The 23877-nt window shown below is 48.7% G+C and overlaps 1 protein-coding gene across 4 annotated transcripts in view; it reads right to left on the reverse strand.

Annotated features, from left to right (window-relative positions):
• Window positions 1–23877, reverse strand: part of TRAPPC8 (trafficking protein particle complex subunit 8) — a 2435788-nt gene that overhangs the window by 67699 nt on the left and 2344212 nt on the right. For all 4 annotated transcript variants that reach the window (XM_069620968.1, XM_069620966.1, XM_069620965.1 and 1 more), the window contains one exon: window positions 21255–21356. In XM_069620968.1, coding sequence (XP_069477069.1) covers window positions 21255–21356 — 102 coding nt within the window. The remainder of the gene's footprint in view (window positions 1–21254; window positions 21357–23877) is intronic.

The raw sequence follows: 23877 nt of genomic DNA on the forward strand, positions 1-23877 counted from the left end.
CTGTGGGAGTGGAGGGGAGGAGAGGCTGGGATAGGGAGGCGGTACCCCGTAGATACTACAGAGAGGATCCAGGGGTCCGCGAAATTCTGGCGCCAGAAATGTGCATGGCTAGCAAAAAAGCCCTTAACCCCCCTCCCTTTTCGTTGCTTGCGCCGGTTCTGAGACGGCGAGCGGTCTGGTTGTCTGGATCTATGTTCCTAGAAGCCGCAGAACCCTCTGTACGAATGACCCCTATCCGAGCGCTGCTGAGATTGGGTGTACGATTTGTGCGTGGTCTTTGTAAGGATGGATAAAGACTTGGCCGTTTGTGAGCTGTTTTTCTTTTTATCCAGCTCTTCGCCCGTGGAGGAGTGGAAGAGGTCCCGCCCCCCACTCTCGAACGGTAGATCTAGTATGCGTTCCTGGACTTCCGGGTTGAATTTTGTTGCGCAGAGCCATGCTGTCCTTCTCATGTCCGTGGCAATACAGATGGCACGGCCAGAGGGGTCAATATGGGCCACAGTGGATTTCATGAGGTCAAGTGCCACCAGTTGGCCTCCGCTAGCCCCGCCTTAAAGCGCAATTGGCTCTGGGTGCGGAGTTCTGGGAGGAAGTCCGCTATTTCCCGCCATAGTCTTTGGTTGGCGGCAGCCAGCATGGCATCGACTTAGGCCTGACGCAGATGTAAGGAAGCGTTGGTATAGAGTTTCTTGCCATACGCCTCCAAGATATTCTCCTTGCTTAGCAGCGCCGCAGAGGAGGAGGCTGAGGACCGAGGCTTGGAGTATAGTGATGTCGCAGTGATCACCGAGGAGTGTGGTTGAGGATGGGCCGAAAGCAAGAGTGTATCCCCCTCCATCTGCATGTACTTGGCATCCAGGCATCGATTAACCGGCTGGGCTGAGTGGTGTTTGAGCCATCCCTTCATGGCCAGGGAGACATTGGTCTGCATAGGAATCCCTGATTTGGCAGAGGGGCGTCGTGTGAGGACTTCAGCCAGAACCCCTTCTGCCGGCTGCTCGACCTCTGGTTGGGGTAGGCTCAGATACTCTGCCAAACCAGCAAGATGTTTGTGGAAGGCCCTAGCTGAGGATGGCGTGTCCGGATCCTCCTCCTCATCCGCATCCTGTGGATCTGGGGGATCCTGTGTAGGAGGAGGAGTAGTTGGTGCCGGAGACTGGGGTGCATGGACCACAGCCAGAGGCTGAGGAGTCAGCTGGGGAGCGGAGGAGGCAGCTGCGCCCGGGCCTGGGGCACCGACGGAGGCGTCTGTGGTGCCGCTAGCATTGTAGGAAGGACTTCCCTGATTGCGTCTTTGAGGATAACGTCCATCTGAGGTGACTTCATGAGGCAGAGGAACCTCTCTAAGAAACCCTCTTCACTGACTGAGGAGGTGGCAGGGGGTGCTGACTGAGTAGCGGGAGGCTGCTGGAGCCGCTGCGTACCCTGCCCATACGGACGCAGAGGAAAGCTGCCCTGCGCAAATGAGGGGTAGACTGTAGGCCACATACCTGGTTGAGGCCAGTCCCACCTTGACTGGTTCTTCGCCGAATTCCTGGAATAGCGTCGGACGGGTGCCTCTTTCTGGCGTGGTGGCCATTTTGTCGAGCTGCCTGCCACGTGCCTACGACGTGTTGCTCGGCCCGCTGGGCCCGGCCTCCTGCAAGACTCTTGCGTGGGGATCACAAGGCCTACCCTGCTCCTCGGGCCTAGGCCTGGTAGGTGTGACACCCTCGACCCGGGGGTCAGCAGAGCTCCATTTAGGCGCCCCCTCAGATGTATTGCCGGTATTAGGGCGCAGCCCCTCAGCCATGGGGCTGGTACAATGGCGGAGCCTTTCGGGTGAAGACCCGGTAAAAGAGCCTTTCGGTCCCTCAACACTGTCACCAGGAGGATCCGAGGATCCCTCAGCCCGGAGGCCGGTAGCTGCAGCTGCCTTGGTGCACGTGCTGGTAGAAGGACCTGACCAGTCCCTCCCGCGCAGTAGAGTCCCTGGGAAGGAGTCTCCCTCACGGGGTGAGATGGAGAATATCCACCCTACCTTGGGCCTGGTTTGTTGCTTCACGAAGTTCTTGAGGTCCTCTGGAGGAGACTTCTGGAAGAGCTCCCTCCACCTGGCTAGTCTGTTCTTCAGCGGTTTTGAGGACAGCGAGTCACACGCTGTACAAGATTACCAACCGTGGTCTGGGCCAAGGCAACGTAGGCAGAGGGCGTGGAGGTCTGAAATTGGGAAGAGCCCTTGGCAGGATGGACACCTGCGGAACCCTGTAGAAGTCGACATGCGCCGGGGAGGAGCGTGACGCCTGAGGACAGAGTACATGAATGATAAAAAGACAAAAAAGAAGACAAAGAAGAAGTATCCGCGTGTGGAATTACATGGCCGAGGCCAAACCCAGGAGCGCTGGTGAATTCGGCCCATTCCTGTAGACGCAGAAAAGGGGACGGAGGTGTGGCGCTGGAGTGGGGAGTCAGGGCAGAGCATGCTCCCTGGGCCGCACCCTTGCACACCTCTAAATTTAAAGGGGAAGAAGGTTTTTTCTGTTGAAAAAGGTTCCGTCTCTCCCGTCCCCTGGAAGGGCACCCATGCAGTATGGAGGAAAGGGGACGGGACGTAAGAGTATTCATTGTATGTTCAGAAAAAAGATAGCCATACTGTTTATTCTAGATGGTTATATTCCTCACACTTGTGGCCTACACTTCACTGCCATCCTATTTACCATATTAATGTTTATGTTAGCGGAAGTTCACTGCTAAATGCAAGTGCACTGTCAAACGAAACAAGCAACAGATTGTACATATGTATAATCAGTGCTCCAGTTAGGATTTTGGAGTGAGAATATTTTACTCCCAATTTTTAGAATTAGAAAGTAAATCCAATTTTAAAAATTAGTTTCCTCCTTCGCAAGAGAGTAAAAAGTGTCTGACAACTATCCAATGTGTGCGTAAAATTAAAACGTTGTTTGAAAACAGTGTCAAAACAGCTGTATTTTAAAGTGGTTCTAAATAATTTATTACACCTGTGGAAAACATTTTCCCCACACAAGAACCTTGTAGATGCATACTGCCCAGCTTCATCTTCATGATATTTGGACACAAACTCTGTTAAGAGCTACTACAGATGCCAGCTAATTACATCAGGTGATTCATAAATCATGTCCCACACTCTACCAGCATCACATCTCTGCCTCTTGGGCCTACTGTTGCTGCCTGGCACTACCTGTTTGACAGCTGCTCCATGTTTTTGCTCCCTCTCTCCTTCCCTTTGCTGCTCTGTTTCCCCTGTCCCTCACTTTCTGACACTCTGCCTCTCACCCTTAAGTGCTGCTATGCCATGTTGTGTGGTCTGTTTCTCTGTCACTCTGCCTCCCCCATCTCTGCATTCTATTGTTGCTGTTTTCCTCCTATATTGCGCTGTATCAGATGATATAACCCCTCTTCCTCTCCCATGTCATTACTCTCACTATATCTGTTTTTTCATTTTCTCGGTTGTGGTTGCTACTCCTTTTCTGCCTTGCACTGTCACTTATGTTATTGTCCAGCCCTTCTCTAGTCTTGCTTTTCTATTTACATACCTGCCACCTGCTGTTGATCTGTGTTTTATTTTAGTGTGTCCAAACATCTTTTGCTCTGTTTCTATCCCTCACTCCTATTGTGTGTTTTCCTATTATTACCCGTTTCCCTTCTCACTTACTTCGTTGACCTATCATGTAGCTCATTGCTCTCTTCCTGTTGCTTGAATTCCTGTTTTGGATTGTCTAGTATGTCCTCTGTCCCTGACCCCCTGAAATTCCCCGCCACACCTTTGTTCTCCTGTATTGCTTAGGTTCAGAGTTGCTCTTCCTCTCCTGCTTTTCTATTTGTCTTTTAACATAGCACCTTAAACATTTAGTGCAGCTTAGCCAATGGCTCCTTTTTAGATACGTGCAAACCTTCCTTTGGCCATTAGGCTGGGAAGTATAGCGTTTGTCTGACCAGATGCAGCACCTGCTTTACCAACACTGTATGTCATTACAACTATAAGAGCCCATATGAGCTGTGTGTTGTTCTGGGCCATTACAAGTATAGAAGTCCTCATGGGACGTTATTCTGAGCCATTACAAGCATAGCAGCCCAAATCAGATGCGTCTGTTCTGAGCCATTACAAATATAGTGGTCCTCATGGGATGTGCGTGTTCTACTTCTGAGCCATTACAGGTATAGCAGCCCCAATGAGGTGCGTGTCCTGAGCCATCACACATAGCAGTCCTCATGGGATGCGCTTCCTCTCAGCCATTACAAGTATAGCAGCCCAAATGAGAGGTGTCTGTTCTGTGCCATCACAGGTATAGAACCCCTGATGAGTGGAGTGTTCTGAGCCATTACAAGTAGAGCATCCTGGATGAAATGGGTGTGTTCTGAATCACTGAACATTTAGTCCTTTTGATATGTCGAAAGTTAAATCAACTCTGTTACAATTGAATGCTACCTGCATCTTAAATGCATATCTCTGATGCAAACTCATTAACTCGCCAATAAACAGTATTTGAACTAACAGGTTACACAATCCATGCAGCAGGTTTATTGACCCATTGAGCTGCCTTTCTCAACAGGCTGTTACACATAGGGTTAGGGCACTGGCTGTTCCATGTGAGGCTTGCCTGACATAAATGGCTTGTCAAAAGTTCTAAGCCTGTTTGGACTATCCTACATTAGTCAGGATAATTATAATTGGGCTTTGAGATGTGCCAGTTTTTTGGCAGTGGGACTTGGTAATCGGACATGGCAGAAGCAGACGTTTTGAAAAGTGCAAGACTGAGTAGAAGGGATTGAAGTATATAACAGCAGTGCCATCTTCTCACCCTGTCAGTGGTTGGTCGGAAGAGGTTGGACACTGTTCTTGCTCAGTACTTTAGCTCGCTGCAGAAAATGCCAACACATGTTCGTGCTTCTTACAGCAGCTCCCTTAAGAAATTCAGGTACTGTCCCAAAAAGTAGCAGTCCTGCTAAGAAATGTGGGCATGATGCAATCAGCCCTGCTATGAATATTTGGCATTGCACCATGACATGTATATAGGAGCTCCGTTGATAAATTAGGCTATTTTGCCTGAATATATAGCAGTCCTGTTAAGAGGTGCCGTTATAATCCGTGCCACTGAATATATATACAGCACTGGTTCTACCTGTATCCATTATATCCACTTGGGGTGGGTGGTCAGAAAGGGAGTTAAAGTTCAGACCACATGCCTAGCTATTTGTTGCACACAAACACATGCAATCTTAAGACTAAAAAAACACATCTTCATATAGAACACCAAAAAGGTTTTTGCTTCTCACACAAGCCAAACAACTGCTTGCTTGGAGGCTCTGATCAAGAACCCCAAGCCATTGAATGCAAATGATGTGCTTCTGTGATGAAAAGAAAACAGTCTGAAATGCCCATGCTGCTGCAACTGCGGTGCACATGCTGCTGCAACTGCGGTGCCACTATTAAAGCAGATTAAGCCCGAGGAAAATGAAGAAACGTAGCCCTTGTTTAAGACTCATTTCATTTTACACAATACTACCCGTGTCCTAAAGCAAAGTAAAAAAGCATGTTCATGATTCAAGATGCTTTAATAACACTGTAACCTACAAAATAGACAAAACACACCATTCCTTTTACATCACTCAGAAAGTATCATCTTGATTGAATCATTAACAGCGGAGTGCGTTAAACAAATTAAACAGACCAGGGCTCATCCCAGTTGCTTCCTTCAAGGAACTATGTGGATTGCTCAAGTAAAGAATAGATTTGCAAGCTGCTGCTGGCCAGACTGTCACCAGTAACTCCATGATTTATGGGGGTGCTGCCATAAATAGCCTATGTAAGTGGCAAGCAAGGAAGAATTAAAAGGTCCATATTGACAAGATTACTGTGCATAAAAAGGCCAAAACGCACCTTATCTGGAGGGCTGTGTAGAATACTTCCCAAATAAGTAACCGTGTTAACACACAAGCAAATATACCTGACAGAATGAGTGTTTGCATGAGCAAAATGTTAGAAATATTATTTTCCACAATTAAACATCTTTTTTGTAACACAAATATTAGTAATAGTAACACTGTTAGTAGTAGTATATTAACAAGGAGATATGTATCGCGCCATGATAGAATGCAAAGGCAAGCGCGTTGGCCCAAATATGATGCATACCATGGCCTAGGCCTGGATGACATTGAAGATATCAGACATCCCGAGCGCTGGAAAGCTGGTATACTGATATGAGTGCAGTGGGAAGACAAACAACCAATGGTAGCTGTTATGTATGCTCATTGATACCGCACACATCAGGGGCATCCAAGGTTTTAGTGCTACTGGAAGTTCCAATTCTAGAGGCACAATGCCTGGTTCATCTGGCGCTATGTAGAATGTAGAATAAAAGGCAGCTTCCAGGCACACAGCGTGCGACTAGAGCTTGTCGATCCAGATGCCTTGCAATGCAAAAACAACCCAAAAAACCTCTACTGCTTACAACAACAACATTTAGTGATCGACAGGATGAAGTATGTAAACAGCAAGTGGCAAGAAACTACTGTCAGCTGCCTAGCTGAAGACCTCCTGGGATACGAAGAGGAAGTAGTGGTGTTCTTGGGAAAGACATGTGCACAAACATGGACAGAGCACGTCACAAAACTGACATTGATTGCGGCAATGGAGAAGTCAGTGAAAGTGCACCGAGAGGAGAGCTACGAGTGTGCTTCCACAGCAAAGGAACCGTCTGTCGGCTCCAACGAGCGATGCAACAGAGTACTATGGGTACGGGAGGGGAGAGGGGGTGTGTTCCCACCACCCCCACGAAGTTTGGCGAGCAACCGGAGGCGGCTATGCAGAATCTGAGCTCTTTGGCCTCTGGCTCTACCCATGCGTTCACATCGCTCTGGGCCGTGCAGTGCCAGAGCTAGACCAGAAAGAGGAGGAGGAGTGCCAACGGGCCGTGCGACCAGCATAGACAACGTGTGAAGGGATTGCGCCAGACACCCGTGACTAGGACTGCCAGTCCCTACCCTCCTGGAGCTGGCTGATTATACTGTGCGGAACCGCTGTACTGAGATCCACCGAGAGTGAGCTGAGATCACAGAAGAGCAGGATCGGTAGCCGCGCATAGGAGTGGCGCAAGGCTGCTGTGCAATAAGACTCCAACAGAGAGCCACGCCGTCATCCGGCTGCGAGGTAGGGACATAAAGACTGCGGAGGGACATAAAGACTGTGGAGGCGAGAAGAACCGGCTTTGCTGTGCAACAAAACACCCTGAGGGACACACCATCAGAGGGCCATCTCTGCCGCGGCTACTCCAGGGCCTCGGTAGAGACCAAAATTGAAGGCCTTGCCTCCGAAGTCTCCTTCTTGAGATGAGACCTGTGGAATTTAACATCCAGAGTAGGAGAAACAGAGCAGCTGATATCCGACACAGAGGACGTCAAAAAAATGGAAGATAGTCTGGAGCAAATGGAGCGGAAACTCACCATCTTAGAGAGCAGGGCAGAGGACAGTGAAGGAATATCCCAGTGCAATAATCTCTGCATTCTCGGCCTTCCGGAAAGAAAAGAAGGGCCCTCCATGGAACTCTTCTTAGAAGGCTGGCTATCAGACCTCACGGCCCCTAAAAAACGTTAGAACTTCTTTTCCATTGAGAAGGTGCACAGGGTCCCTGCTGGCAGACCGATTCCCGGAGCCTCCCCCGCGCAGCGTGATCGCCAGACTTATGAACTATAGGGACCGTGATACAGTCCTTCATATGGCTCGAGCAACTGGCCCAAATACATATAACGGCAACCGGATTGGGTTCTACCCTGACTATACAAGGGAGGTCCAGAAGTCACGGCAGTCTTACGATTCGGTAAAAAAGAAACTCTCGCCCTTGGGAATCAAATATGCTCTCTTCTTCCCGGCTACCTTTAAATTGTACCACAATAATGCGGTCCACGTGTTCCACAACCCCTGTGAGACCTGGGGATGGTTAGAAACACAGGTCCTTTCTTCCCCACGTCCTGACAGACCGAGAGGCTACCGATGGGGACACAGCCCCCAGGGTAAACCCCGCCCACATGCAAGGAACACAGGAACGTGGGGTCACCGGAGCAAACTGGGAACACTTGAGTTCTGGCGGTACAGTACATAACCCACAAGAGTCTGATGTGGAGCGGGGAGGTGGTGTTGCCCGGCCCCACTCCCCCTGTTGTTGAGACACCTCATAATTTAATAACGGCACTTTAAGTCTGGCAGCCCCGGATGGAGGCGGAGAAGAGGTAGACAGACCTCCGGGGTTTTCCCGAACAGGTTTTCATGTGTTTGAGGTTATATGCGCTTGGGCAACAGGTGCTTCTGGTTGAGGGGGATGGGGGGGTTCAGGGTAGGGGGAGTTCAAGGGGCAAGATTTGTAGGCATCGGGGGAGATGGGTATAAATGTTCACTACTAAATTAGGGATTCCAATGTTTACGAGTTAAAATTGTTTGACAGTTGTTTATATTACACGGATGTGAAGCAACAGCGGGGTTAGCACACTGTAGGCGCTGAGGTGTGGGGTGCTCCCAAGACACACATCTTCGTCTGGGCCGAACACGACACCGGACACAGAAACATGACTAACCTCCCTGATGGCCTGGAACGTGAACTGCCTGGGATTCTGCATAAAACAGAAGCTGGTGCTTCAATATCTCAACCAATACTGCCCAAATGTTGTCTTTCTTGCAGAGACGCATTTGGTAGGCACTAACTGTGGTTTCTTCAAAAGATCCAATTACCCATACACCTACCAGGCTGGATTTTCTAAGGGGGGGGAGGGGTGTTATGATTATTTTCCATAAACGAGTGCCATTTCAGGCTAGGAAAGTGAGGGCAGACCCCCGGTGCCGATTTGTGGTGGTGCTTGGCGACACACCCCCCACACTCACGGCAGAGCTCCTTCATGAAATACAGGCAATACTGATGGAGGAACAGGTGGACTCCTGGGCTGTAGGAGGGGACTTTAATGAGGTTATGGAGATCGCTCGAGACAGAACACGCAAGGACACCAGGACCGGGATGGACCCGACCAAATTATATATCTTTGTGGAAGCGATGGGGCTGGTTGACACCTGGCCGGCATTACATACCACAGACTTAGGGTTTTCATTTTACTCCAATGCACACAAGTCGTTTTCAAGACTAGACTATGTTCTCATATCCCAGAATATGTCCGACAGGCTAACATCGGCAGAATTCCTTGCGAGAGGGATATTGGATCATTCTCCCCTATTGATAAAGCTTAAGGGCACACAACACAGACCGGAAGTCAGCTGGCGGCTGAACACTTACTACCTAGGGACTCTCTGATAAGACCTCGGAATATTTTGAATTGAATGAATGGTCGGTGGATTGCACAATCACACAGTGGGAAACCTACAAGACAGTCCTCCATGGGGAAGCAATTTCTTTGGTGGCGGCTCACCGTTAGCACCATACCCAGGAGGTAATTGAGGCAGAGAACCAGGTGGTTAGACGAGAACAACTCCTGGAGGAAGGGGCCAAGGCCGCACACAAGGCCCTGATAACGGCCCTGGAGGTTTTAAAAAATAAAGCCCTGGATAATGCTTGGGCGGCCCACTACATGATCCGGAACCAAATCTATGAGTGGGGACAAAGAAGGCAAAACTCTTGCCTGGTTGAAGAGATAGGAGCAAAGGGCAGGTGCAAGCCAATTAGGTGGATAATGGGGAACTGTTGTCCGGGGACTCCGATATTGCAGAGGCTTTTGCTAAATATTCCAAACATCTGTACTTCCCCTCTCTCCGCCCTGGTGGGGGAGGCCGCATCAGATGCCTCGTCCTTCCTAGACTCAATTGCAATCCCTCGTCTCTCTAGACATTAGGCCGAGCAGCTTGACTCCGAGATCACTGAGGAGGAGGTGGGAGCAGCTCTGGCGCAACTGCAGTCAGGGAAGGCTCCGGGCCCTAACGGCTTTCCGGTGGAGATCTGGAAACGGCTTAGCGGGCCACTGACAGGGCACATGCATTGCATGTTCCTACGCAGTAAAGAGCTAGGAATACTTCCCCTGGACCTGCAAAGAACGTGCATAGTATTAATTCCTAAACCCGGAAAGCCCCCCAATGCTGCACCTCATACAGGCCCATATCGTTGATAAACGGGGAAGCAAAAATCCTGGCCAGAATCCTCGCTAACAGATTGCTCAGGGTGATTGAATCTCTAGTCCGTCCACCCAGACCAATGTGGATTTATGCCGGGCAGATCCACTCAAATGAATCTATGCAGGGTTCAGATAGCTCTAGACCGAACGTCTGAGATCCCGGACCCGTTGGCCCTCCTGGCAGTCGATTTAAAAAAAGACTTTGATTCAGTGGGGTGGGACACTCTATGGGAGATTATGAGACACATGGAATTTGGGCACGGGTTTCTGTCATGGGTTAAACTTCTTTACACCTCCCTTGAAGCATATGTTAGGGTGAATGGGAGGTCATCTAGGATTTTGACTGGATGAGCACTGGAAAGTCCTGGGAGTGAGGGGCGCTCCTTTTCCGTCCAGCGTGGGCCCCGGAAAGCAGAACAAATCAGTTTACACGATCGAGCAAAGCAGAGGAAGCAGAAGACCAGGAGGCAGCGGAGCAAGCGGACACGCATGTGGTACCCGGTGAGTTCACTGGTGTTGTGTGACCCCAGAATACTCTGATCGCCCGCTGACCTGGTTTAATCCTTTTGAATACAGAGGCTGATGTAAAGAAAGTTAAGTGGCAGAATTATAATCACTTTGAATATCAAACTGATACTAAGAAGCTAAGTTGGCAGAATGATCCGAATTTTGGAAACGGACAAGAAAGATGTCATGTATTTACCAAGGTCAGAATAATTGCCAATGTCAAGAGAGGGCAATGATAAAGCAAGTCAATAAGAACCAATATTGCCCCAAAGCTGAGGGGGCAATTAAGAAGCAAGCTGTTAATAAACCCTACTGCCAGAGTGTTAATGAAACAATGGTTGGAACTGCCCTAAACAAGCATTGTCTAAACCAAGGAGGAGTTAGTGTGAGAAGCAGCCATTATGAGCACTTGGTTAAAAAATAAGAGGGGCAAGACAAGAGTGGTGGGAAAGCTGCCCTCCTGATAAAATGTATTCAGGAGGAGAGGAGCATAACCTGCATTACATGAGGCAATCACAAGTGTGGAACAAGTGGGTGGACCAGTTAGAAGTCATTGAAGTACTGTGTTGTGGTTAAAGACTGTTAAGAAGAAGTGGTAAGACCACCAAAGGATATTGTGAACTGTTGTGGAATCATCCTGACAAATTTTTATTGCTGATGGAAGTATTCTTGTTAACTGTTGTTGAACCATCCTGACAAGAGCACTTTTGTTAAAGCAGACAAACTGTGGAAGTATATTTGTTTTCTAAGAAGACGTTGTGTGGAACTCTCTATCACAAGTGGAGAGATAAAGACTTGAAGATTTCAAACTTTTGTCAAGTCCAAGTGAGAGACTTGGTGAAGCAAGAAAAACCATTATTAGAATATTGCTGCAAGACATATCGTTTCTATTTTACACTGTTGATTAAATATCCGGCTTGAATCTGGGGAAGGGCAACTCACCCAGGTTACAAGAAGACACAGTTATCAGGTTTTGAACACAACTGTAATTTTGTTATATTTTAATTGCCATACATTACCTTGTTAAGTTGTTGTATGTATAAGTGTGTATGTATAAGTGTGAGAGACAGATTCCTTTTGTTAAGAGTGTTTCCTTTAGTTTATTTTGATAGGCAGGGAAACCCTTGTTATGGTAGGGATAGGGCGGTGTTTGTCAAACCCCATTTGAGTTAATAAAATGGCATCATATGAAAAACGTATACAAAGTTGTCCGCCTCACATTTCTGACCCCTCACATAGTGGAGCGAAGACCAAATCGTAGCCCGACAGATTTCTTTAATTGGCACACCCCTTTGTAGTGCCGTGGAAGTAGCAACACCCATGGTGGAGGGTGTCCCGATGCAGGCCGGCAACCCCTTACCTACTTTCTGGGAGCATTCTGCAATGCAGAGAATTATCCAACATGACATTGTCTTTTTAGACACTGCCAGATCTTTCCTGGATTGTAAGAAAGCAACAAATAGTTGATTGTCACGTCTACGCCTGCCGTCCTGGCCACGTAGTAGCCAAGCACCCTTTCCGAGTCTGGCCTGTGCAGCTTTTCATTATCTTTAGAAGGGAGACGTGAAACTCTGACACCACCTTGGGAAGTAACTTGGGTCAGACTTAAAGTGAGACCGTCTCGTTGAAGAAATACTGAAATGGAGGTTTTCAAGAGAGACCGGAGCTTGCTTAGACTCCTAATCAACATGATTGCCACTAGAAAAGTTGCCTTATGGGTGAGCAATCTAACTGAAGAAAAGTCCACCAGTTCAAACAGAGCTGCCATCAAAAAGGTCTACACCAAATTAAGCTCCCAATCCGGAACCACAAATGGTGTAGGTGGAAGACAAACATTACATGCCTGTAATATTCTTTCTGATGCTTCCCTTTTTGAAAATAAGTCATATAATACTCTGCATAGGCCGACATTTAGTGGTTAGTGCAAAGAGTGTGATTTTGAGCAGATCCACTAGCCTCAGAAACCTATTCACAATGCCTTTCAGAAATGGTGTCATCACCAGGATGGTAAAAAAGAAACCTTTATCCGGAGAACTCTCAAACATGTACAAGGCCGTCAAGTAACGTTGAAGGGCCGATGAGAGCAGAGATAGAAGAAATTCCATCACAATGGTGGTGTATGTCCTGTGCTCTCTACACCATGCCCCAAGTCATACAACGATCTAGTGGAATGTGTGTCTGCAGCAAGCAACTCATCAATACTTCTTCTTAGAGGTCCCAGTCATCAGACCTCATCCTCTCAAGAACAATGCATGTAGGTTGAGGGTCTCCGGGTTTCAGGTGAAGCACCCGACCTACTGACTGAGATAGAAGATCTGGCCCTTGAAAGAAGCCGGCGAGGTGGGAAGATGGCCATTTCCAGTAGTTCCAAGTATGATGTTCTCCTCGCCCAGTCTGGGGCGATAAAGATCATGTTGGCCTGGAACTTCATCAACCTTCTGAGAACCCACGAGATGACAGGTGTCGGTGGAAACGTGTAGTGGAGGACGAAGACCCACTGCACCAGGAGTGCATCCCTTGTGTCCCCCTCACAGGCATTTCCTCGTGCAGAACTGCCAGCACTTCACGCTGGCACTCTTGGCAAACAGATCCAGATCTCCTCCAGGACATCCATGCACACTTCCTACTTGTGTGAGAATGTGCTCTGCCTGCCCAGCCTGTTATCTGCTCCTGCTAGATGGACTGCAGAAGCAGAGACCCAGTTCTCCAGCAACAGTTGCAAGGCTTCCCTGCATAGGGGTAGGGACCACACACCCCCTTGCTTGTTGAGGTAATGGATGGCCACTGTGTTGTCCATCAGGATCAAACAGCACATGCTTCCCCCTGAGGGAAGGCGCAAAAGCCACCAGGGTCAGCCTGATTGCTTGTAACTCCAGCCTGTTGATGGGCCACTGGCGTTGCACTGGGTACAAAGGAGGCTGGTCCTTTGCAGATTCCTGCAGTGAGCGCACCAGCCCTTCAGGGATGCTATGGCCACCTGCCCCACATGGCTTTCCCCGCCAACATGCTCTCCCTGCTGACCCTCGATAAGAGGTTGTTTGCCACTGACTTCGAGAGCCTGAGAATGCCTTTCATATTGCCGAAGTACTGGGATCACTGACCCCTCAAAAGCCACTGGAGGGATTTCATCCGTGGTGTGACTTCTGCAACTAGTAAGATGCAGGAGGTCATGAGGCCTAAGAGGCAGAGGAAGGAAGCCGTTGGTAAGCGGTTGCGGTTCTGGAAAAGCTTGACCGTCTGACACTGGTGACTCCCTCCACGGGAGGGAAAGCCTTCCCTGCTCAAGTGTCCAGGACAGTTGTGACATGGGACGTTGGGAAGTTCAGAGAGAAGCCCAAACTGTTAAGCAGTGCAGTGAACAGGTTTCCTCGAGGCGAGTCCATACCTGCTCTGGAGAATTTCCTCTGATCAGCCAGTCGTCCACATAAGGGAATATGTTGACGCCAGATCTCCTGAAGTGAGCCACCACCACGCCATCAGCTTGGTGAAAACCCTAGGAGCGGCGGTGAAGCCAAGAGGAAGCACTTTGAATTGAAAGTGCGTATCCCTGATGACAAATCTCAGGAATCGCCTGTGCTTCCGATGGATCGGCACATGGAAATAGGCGTCCTGAAGGTCCAGCTACACCAACCATTCCTGGAGCTGTAAAGCCCAGAGAATGTCTTTTAAAGTCACCATCCTGAACTCATCCTTCCTCAAAAACATGTTCAAGGCACTGAGGTCCAGGATGGTTTGTCCTCCTTTCGTGGGTAGCCGAGAATACCATCCTGTTCCTCTCGCCTCAGGTGGCTCCTCTTCCACTGCACCCTTTAACAAAAGGGCTCTCAGCTATTTCTGGAGCTCCTGTTCTCGTTCCTGGAGCAAAGGATCAGGGGGGTTGTCTGGTCTGTCAGTTTTTCTTTAAGAAAAGGCAGACAGTAACCCCATCTGACAAGCTGCAAGGCCCAGGCATCGGAAGTAGCCTCCTTCCACCTGCCCAGTGCTCCGGGACTCTCCCTCCCACCGGGGAAACATGTAGGATGAACTCAAAGTGGCTTAGCAGGTGCTACCTCCCCTGCTGCCACAGTCTGCTGGCCCATACAGGACCCTCTGCTGTTAGGGAGAATTCTCTTATAAGGCTAATTTCCCAAACCTAGTGAGTCCCCCAGCAGCTTTGCTGGATTTTTGGGGTTTGTTTTTTTCTCCTGCTAAGAGTGAGACTCTTTTCCTCCCACTCTTAGGCATGATTTGAGGTATGTCTTTGACTTTTTGTGTGCTTATGGGCTATGGGGTATTTTACTCCATAGGGTATCATTTGTTTTTCATGTGTGTTACACAGCACCCTCAGTGCAGTAACACAGGGGTGTCATAGTGACCCCCAAACATAGACTCCATACCCTGGGACTGACTACTGTCTCCCAGGGCATGTAAAGTCACCAATGACTTTACTAGTCCAAAATTGTAAACAGAACCAGTACAAACCATCATATTGTGGAAGTACTGGAAGGGGTTAATTCGATTGCCCCTGGGTCTGTTTTCAAGGGGGCACTGTCCAGTCCCCCCTTGTCGAGTTTCTGGCTGGTGGCAGTGGTTACCACGCAAAATATTCCACAGGCATATTTCCTATGGGATTTTTCCATTGATTTTAAACGCACCACTTTTTGGTGCAATGTTAAAGATATCGCCAGTTTATTTATTTAATATTAAATCAACGGTTGGGTCTTTTTGCCAGAACTCTTTTCTAAAATGGCGTTTGTGTCTGTCTCTGTAACTCCAACCAAGGTCGGGCCCTTTGTTCCACTTTTTGGCGGGCTTCTCCACAGAAGCCCTCCAAATGGTGCCACTGTCTGGGTTCCACAGGATGTGTGGGGAGGGGAATTGGCACCCTGGACTGCGTTGCCTTAGCAACCCAAGTCGCACTCTATTCTGATTGGCCCAGTGGTGAGCCGCCCGGCTCACCACTCAGCATGTTTGAGTGACAGATAGGCTGTTGAATGGGGGGTTTTCTACATAAAAGCAGGGCTTTGGAGACTGGAACTTCAGAAGTCGCCACAGGACCTAAGAATCCAAAGAGGGAAGAAGCTGAGCCATCTGCAACGACAACACCACCAGTGGAGCCCTGCTGCAACAAACTCACCACTTTCCCAACGACAAGAGAAGATCTTGTGCTGGACAAGTCGTCTTCCTTTGAGCTGGTGGGATCAACCAGTTCGCCCCTTTCGCCTTCCGAAGACGTCTCTTGGTCGAATCGCCTGTGCCAAGCACCGGGCGGCCGGATAGCCAAGCTTCACCACTTTGACCGCAAATAAAAGGAACGCACCTTTTAACCGACGAACTCCGCAGCTGGTTTCATCCCTGTGCAGTGCATCCACTCCAAGTTTCCTCCTCGACGAGATCCTCTCTTCCCCTGGTCGAAACAACGAACTACAACCACTGCCAAGAACAACTGCCACCGATGGAGCTTCCTCTCTCTTTAAGATACTGTGTTCTGCCTGGCCTCCCTTTCCACGGATTGCTAAACGTGACCCTTAAATCCTTGGCTTTCCAACTGGGTTGGCCCCAGACCTTCTAACTTTACTTCTTGAATCACCCCAACCTCTTTTGAACATTCTGCAAAGACTTTTAGTGCATTTTAAACTGTGTGATCTTGGGCACATTTCGCTTTGCTCCATTTAAAGTGGGCCTGGCCTATGAACTTTGGCTCTACAGTGTATACTGCCTTTACTCCCTTGCTTTGAACTTATAAAAGTGTTGGGGAACTGTTTCATTTCTATGCCCTGCCTTTTTCTCTCCCTTTAACTTAACTATTGGAGTGCCATCTAGGTTACGCGCTCACATCTGTTTTAACAAATAGTGGTGTTTTAACCCTGACTTGTCTAATAGTTATCAAGGGAGGTGTTTATACTTTACCTAACTGTGTTTTTAACTTGCTTTTGATTTGGAGTGCTAGTGTATTTCCTAAAGTGTGTTTTAAATAAATAATTATATACTTTTGATACAAAGCTCTGGTCAGTGTTTGTTTGCTCTACTGTGTTTTTGCCCCTATTGTGTATACTCTATATACTGCCCTACTCTTCTTGAGAGAAGTCTGACTGCTCAGCCACAGCTATCAGGTAAATCTGGGTGGTGCAGACTGCTACCAATTGGGTTTACTGCTTACTCCTGTAGTCTTAATCTTCTTGCAGTGTTCCCCAAGGGAACTGCACAGGATTCTGCCTAACATCTGCCATGACCAGGACGCGGGAATCATCTCTGCCCTTGCTGGCTTGAGGGAGCTGTACTTTCTTTCCAAACAGGACATATCGTCTGTAACCTCTACCACCATGGGAGAAGCTGAAAGATTGCTTGGCTGGCTGTTGCACAGCTAGGCCCAGCGACTTAGCAGCTAACTTGGAGTCCATACATTTCTCCAAGGACTCTTCAGCTTTCGGGCAAACAGGTGCTCACATTAAAAAGCTATGTCCAGGAGCTTGGCTTGGACGTTACATGAGAACCATGAACTGTGGAAGTATGCTGACCTCTGCAGTACGGTGGACGTCCCATGGCATGGCCTATGCAATCGGCAGTGTCCAGGCCCAACTGTAGTGCTTGGCACGCCCTTATCATCAATCGGGTTAAAAAAACAATACCTCACCTCTCCAGCCTGTAGGTGATCCATGGATTCTGCTATAATCCTCCACTGCCTGTGGGAATAGTTAGCGCAGGTGGCATTGACCGCCCCAAGGGCCTTGCTCCCTGATGCAAAGACTTTCTTGGCAGGGCATGCGCTTTCTTGGACTCCCTGTCCGTGTGGAGGTGGATGTGGCCTTTCTAGAGCTCACTGTGGCAGCTGGGACCACCAGACCTTCTGGCGAAGGTTGAGAATACAGGAAGGGCAAGTCTCCCATAGCCGGTTTGTAATTTTTTGGTGAGTTTGGCGTGGAACATGGGCTCTGCCAGAGTGTACGAAATGGGTTCAATATGGCCACATTAAATGGTAATGCACTCTAAGTCATTGGTCCTGTATCGAGAATGTCCGAGTTCCTATGCCGCAAAGGGCTTGGCCTGGGTGTCGAGACCCAAGGCTATGTTCACCCTTTCTACAGTTTTGCTGAGCTGGGCATTGGGGTGCCCATAGGGGGATGCTTGTTGAAAATCGAGGTCAGGGGATGTGTCAAGCCGACTTGCTTCATATAGATATTCAGCCAGGGCCAGCAATCTGCTTGGGCCGTGAACAAATCGGCTCCCCCAAATCCCCCACACATTGGATTCTGCTTGTCGTCGTTAAATCAACTTCATGGAGTAGAAGAACGGCAATCGAGAGTCGGGAATAAACAGGCACTCTACTGTCAGTTACGATGGGATCGTTCCAGCGAGCACCTCTCTGCGCCATGACAGCCACTGGCACAGCCATAGGCTTCGCAGTCTATGCGGAGCATGAGGGTGTAGGACCAGACGTGGTCACCTTGGTGCCGGAACCTCTGGGAGCAACTGGTGCCTCATTCGCATGCGGCATCGAGGCTGGAGCCATGCCCACCAAGGTCTTCTGGAAAAGGTGGAGCATTTGCTCCTTAACACACTCCCACTCTCAGGGCACCTGTAGCTGGACATGACTTACCCCGCTCCTCTGACAAGTCAGAGTTATGTCTACGCCAATGGTGTCTTTTTTTCTTATTTGAGGACAATGAAGATGGATGATGTGACCTGCTTCGAGAATGCATGCGCTTCTTCGATTTCTTGCAGTGCTGTCCGACTTCTCGGGCTTGGGGCCTTCAGTGTAGGGGCCTGACGACCTAACGTGCCGGAGGCATCAATGGGGGCTGCCTGAACGCTACGACAACCATTCCCTAATCTACTTCGGGCTCATCTACTGACAGGAACTGCACTGATCGACATGTTCCTTCCTGAGACACCACAAGCAGATACCGTGCGGGTCTGTGAAGGACTTCAAGCCGCAGTCTTGACAGAGTTTGAATCCCAAAGCTTTAGGGCCCGACATATCAGCAACTAATTTAAAAAATGTCTTACTGACGAGAACTGTTCTGAAAATAGCGTGCCAAATGCACGGAACAAAGGAACTGAGGTATTCGGGCATAGTGACCTGTTCTATGTACTGCAGACGTCAAGTTCAGAGTCGAGGTGTGGCGCGGCCGAGTCAAGATGGGTCGATGCAGAGTCGCACTACACCACCTGTCAAAAATGATTCTGAGCAGCTGACGCTGGAAGGGATATCTATCAGATGAGTAATCTACGGGAGAATGCAATCCATTGAAGCCCCTTTCTAGAGTAGGGCTACATATTTTACGAGAAAAGAAAGCATAATAATAGTTTATTTCTACATTGGAATTGCTTAAATTACCATTGGAAACTCAGTGACCCAAAGCACATGCCTTTGGGGGTACTGCCAGTTTTTCTAAGTGTACAGCACAAGGTGCTGGGGTGGATGGGGGAATGAGCTTGAGGTGCTAATTCCTATACAAGTTGGCAGGAAGCCAGGCTTTTCTTTTTGCATGTATTTTATTAATTTTCAAACAAAACCCAGATAACAGACTCTGTAAAACATTTTCCATGGTACATCATATTGCTCGCCTGTTCATAACCCTCGCCCTCTATTCCCTCCCAGCCTCTTCCACATACTATGTCTACCTATGATATATATTAAACTAGTTGAACTTCTCAAAGTGTCTCTATGCCTCAGATTGTGATGGTGTATTTATCTATGTTTGGGTGTCATCGCTTATCGGGGAAGCCAGTTCTTGTATCAGCTGTCTCCAAGCTACTAAATCCATGTTTTGCTCCTCCTGGCCCCTGCGGGATGCCTCTTGCCACACAGCCGTTTCTGCATGTGCCCATTTCTGGAGATCCTTCAACCACACCCCTATCGATGGGCCGTGACGAGCCTTCCACCCCATTGCTATCCTGTGCTTCGCCAGTATGTATGTTAGATCTCTTAATTTACTTGCATGTCTGGCCTGCTTCGGTCTCTGAAAGATCCCTAGCAAGCACACCTTGGGGGAAACCAGGTCTGACGACAATCCAACCCTAGTTAGGGTCCGGGCCACTGCCTCCCAATATTGATGTATTTCTGCGCAGGCCCAGAACATGTGTATCAGGTCAGCGTTAATCAGGCCACATTTCGGACAAGCTTGTTCTGCTGCGTTCCTAAAGTTTGCGATTTTATTCGGAGTTAGGTATGTTCTATGAGTGACATGTAGCTGGATTAGTTGTAGTTTTGCATTTCTGGACACTTTCTTATGGTACCCCATAGTCCTGATCCAGGTAGCCTCCGACAGCTGCTCTTGTAAATCTACTTCCCAACACTGCTGAATCTGTATTAGATTGCTATCCGGTCTCTCCATCAGTATCTCATACAATCTCAATACTGCGTGTCGCCATCAGAGATATTATAGAGTGTTTCAATTGTTTTATCTTCTTCCGATATGCCCTCTGCTCTTGGCCATTTCAATTTTATTTTGAAAATGAGTGTAGCATAGGTTATGTGTTGCCCCACCCGGACCTCTGATTCCGAAACCATCTTGCTAAAGGTCATCAGACATCCTTCTTTCAATATATCCCCCAATGTCACCACCCCTCTTGTATCCCAGTATTTCCTAACATTTAGCCATAATTGCTCATACTCTATTTTTAGCGTCACTAGTGGAATCTGGGGCGAGTAGGGTTTTACTTTACCCAAAAAAACGGCAGGCTCTATGCCATATCCTCATGCCTAGTTTCAGCAGTAAGGGGGGGCTCAGGATCTCGTGGCGCTGTGATGCATACGATTTCCATTAAAAAGAATGCGGTGCATGGCGGTTGTAGTAATGTTATGTCTAGGGAGTGTTCATCAGACAGCCAATACGTGACAAACTGTAGTTGGCACGCCACAAAATACCCCAGAAAGTCAAGCACTTTTAACCCTCCCTGTTCGTATGGTCTCTGCAATTTCTCCAGCGACATCCTGCACCTCGAGTTATGCCACAGGAAGCTCCGGCAACTAGTGTTCAGTTTCTTAAAGAAGGCTTTAGGTATAATAAATGGAACGTTCGTGAAATAATGAAGCAGCCTTGGAAGCACTACCATTTTCAACAGCGTGGCTCTTCCCATTAATGAGAGCGGCATCTTGGCCCAAAATGTCAGAGTTATCTATTTTGTTCATTGCTTTCAGTGTGTTAAGCCATGCTTAAGGTAGTCTACTGTATAACCAAACCAGACCTGTCCTTAACAAATTTTACTAGGTGGCCAGAGGCAGTGATAGCACTTGCTGGGCATATATGCTTAATATTTTTCCCGTGACCGAAGGGAAAAGCCTGACTTGAGGAGAACAAGGGAAAAGTAAAGCAAGGCTCAAGTCACTCACTTCTTTCAGTACTAATGATATTAGTAGTGGCAGGAGAGAGGAAACCCTCTCTATAGAGGCCCAAAAAAAAAGGATACGACTAGGCAACCTTTAATGAATTGGTTAAAAAGAATGAAACCGACTGGCTGCATAGGAAAACTAAGAAAATCAGTATCTCTATATTTATGGTAACAAGAACACCTGTGCGGTCTATGCAGCCAGGCTCTATTTGATAGGGCATTGAACATGCACCACCAATCCGTATTGGGCTACATATACCTTAAAGGTGGGCCTCAGCGCAGAATTAAAAAACAGAAAACAATGGTCACAGTACCTGCTTTTGAGGAAAGGATAATGCTTCTCTACCAACACATTCAAGAGTAACATGATGTTGACCTTCTAAAATAACTTGCTTGTTGTCCTCAACAACATATGCCTGAAATAAAGAAAACAGCCATGTTAACTACTCAGAACGACTATTTCAAGGAACTGTGTAATTTGATCCAACATTAAACACATGAGAAAAAAATATCTCTTAGCACGATTTTCATAAAATGGACACATTTACAGCCGACATTACACGGAGCAGGTCAGTAGCGCTAGTTACTTCATTTTATCAACAGTTGGTAAGGTATCTCCTTGGATGGGATCATAAACTTGTTTATCAAAGTCATGGTTGCCGCTTTCAATCTAAAACAATGCCATTTATGTGTGTTAGATATGTGTGCAAAAAAGGTTGTGTGTAGCACTAGTACAGGTAAAACAGATGAATCACATGCCTTCCTATTGGAAATCTTTAATTCAATTTATTTGGCTTGAAGTTTTCTAAACTTGCTCAACTCATCCACCGTCAAAACCTTTTTCGACCAGGACTTTGTCGACGACTGCTTCATCTCCCAGGGCATTAACCCCATCGACGACCATGGCCCCGCCATCAACAGCATCCGCTTCTTCGACGACTATTACTACAATTAAGACGACTGCGACCCCACGGGTGGCCTTGCCCCCACAGCGTACATCTTCGGATGCTGCTCAGCCTACGGACATGGGTGATGCGCCCGTTAATGTGCCCATTGTCGCTTCATTCCCGAAGGATGTGGATAAGACCAAGGAGCCGCTACTGACTACAGAGTTTCCCCCTAGGCAGGAGAGTGTGCCCTGGATGGAGCCAAGGGGATTGCCCACCTAAACGAGCTCAGACAAAGAACTGTCACCCGAGGGCTACTACTCAAACCACAAAGGGGTCCATGGGTCCCTGTCCATGGACAGATCTCCACGAGGAGAGCCTGATTTACTGGAGACCCCAAGGAGGCGATTCAGCCCGAGGGTCGTTGCCGGCTGCTCCGCTCATGCCTCAACCAGCGCCCAGGGACATGTTGAACCTCCTAACGACAATCTACACTTTTGTACAATAGATACTACTCCTGTGCCGGTCCAGAGTCCTACGAGACCGCTGGCCAGGAGCTTTTCCAGGTTGAAGCATAAGCCAAGGGATCCTTCAGGTTCGAGACGTCAACCAACGCCACTGGCTCACCGGCAGGTGACCCCAGTGGAGGAGGAGCTGCCATGCACCGACACTGGTACGGATACGGACACTACTGCAATTCATACCAACAAATCTGATGTCTTTATTCCGGCAGACAGGGAGCCGCTAGGTGCTGATGAGGCCACCAAGGCCTCACTGCCAGATGAGGTTGGTTCTTTTCATCCCATGATATTGAGGGCCTCCGCCCTCTTCTATTTGGAACCGGAGGGAAAGAAAGAGGGGGTTTCTTTACCAATGCCGGGGAGTCCAGACGGAAGTCCATCATGATGATCCCTTTGCTGGACAATGTCTGGGAGGAAAGTTTGGCTGGAGAAAAAATATAGGGTCCTGGCCTCTGCCCGAAGGTACCTGAGATTGCAGCCTTCTCTGGACTACGTGTTGTCTTCTCGCCGCCAGGAAGCGCTCGGCAAACCCATCGTCTTCGGCCAAGGTGCCTCCAGACCAAGAGGGGAAGAAGCTTGATGCAGTGGACAAGTGCATCATTTACACCATGGCCTCCACCATCAAGGCCGCTAAAGCCCTGGCCATCTTATCCCGCTACGACAGGGAGCTATGCAATAAACTCAAGCCCATTTTGGACTTCCTGCCAGACGAGACGAAGGTCGAGGCTCTGGGCCTGTTCCAGGAAGGAGAGGTGGCCTCGGATCATGCCATCACAGTGGCTTTGGCATCAGGGATACAGGGTTCTGACAGATGGGCAATGGGGTGTCAAGGTTGACTGAAGATCACCAACTTCAGGGCAGATGTCCAGTCCAAGGTGGTTGACATGTCCTTTGATGGGGACAATCTGTTTGGCAAGACTGGACGAGTCTCTCCAGACGATTAAGACAGATACAGAGATGGTACACTCCCAGGGGGCATTACAGCTGGGGAGGCTGTTGTCCTTTCAATCCTCAAGGGGGACCTTCGGCAGGTCCTACAATGGGTATAACGCCCCCTATCATCAGCCCTCAAGTTCCACGGCCCAGGACGCTGATGCCCAAGCAAGCCTGAACCGGCCAGGAATCAGGGCCCCCACTTTTGTACCCCAGTGGGAGGCCGGCTAGCGAACTTTGTCGACTAGTGGGAGACCATCACCACGGAAAAATGTGTGTTGAATGTTCTTCATCAGGGGCACGCCTTAGAATTCCAGCACAGGTGTCCTCGCATTCCCCCCGCTGCATGGCAAGAACACTGCAGGAGGTTCAAGCCATGTTAAAGAAGGTGGCGATGGAACCAGTCCCCCAGAGCCTCCGGGGCAGCAGAGTGTACGCCAAATACTTTCTGGTATGAAAAAAGTCAGGGGGGTGCCGGACGATCCTAGACTTAAAATGCCCCAAGAAGTACTTGAGGTCCCAGTAGTCAGAATGGTCACGTTGAACCACGTGCGCGGTCAGCTGGAGGAAGGGAACTTCCTGGCGGAATTGTATCT

This window comes from Ambystoma mexicanum, chromosome 5q (genome assembly GCF_040938575.1).
Source record: "Ambystoma mexicanum isolate Mex_15411 chromosome 5q, UKY_AmexF1_1, whole genome shotgun sequence".
NCBI classification, from domain to species: domain Eukaryota; kingdom Metazoa; phylum Chordata; class Amphibia; order Caudata; family Ambystomatidae; genus Ambystoma; species Ambystoma mexicanum.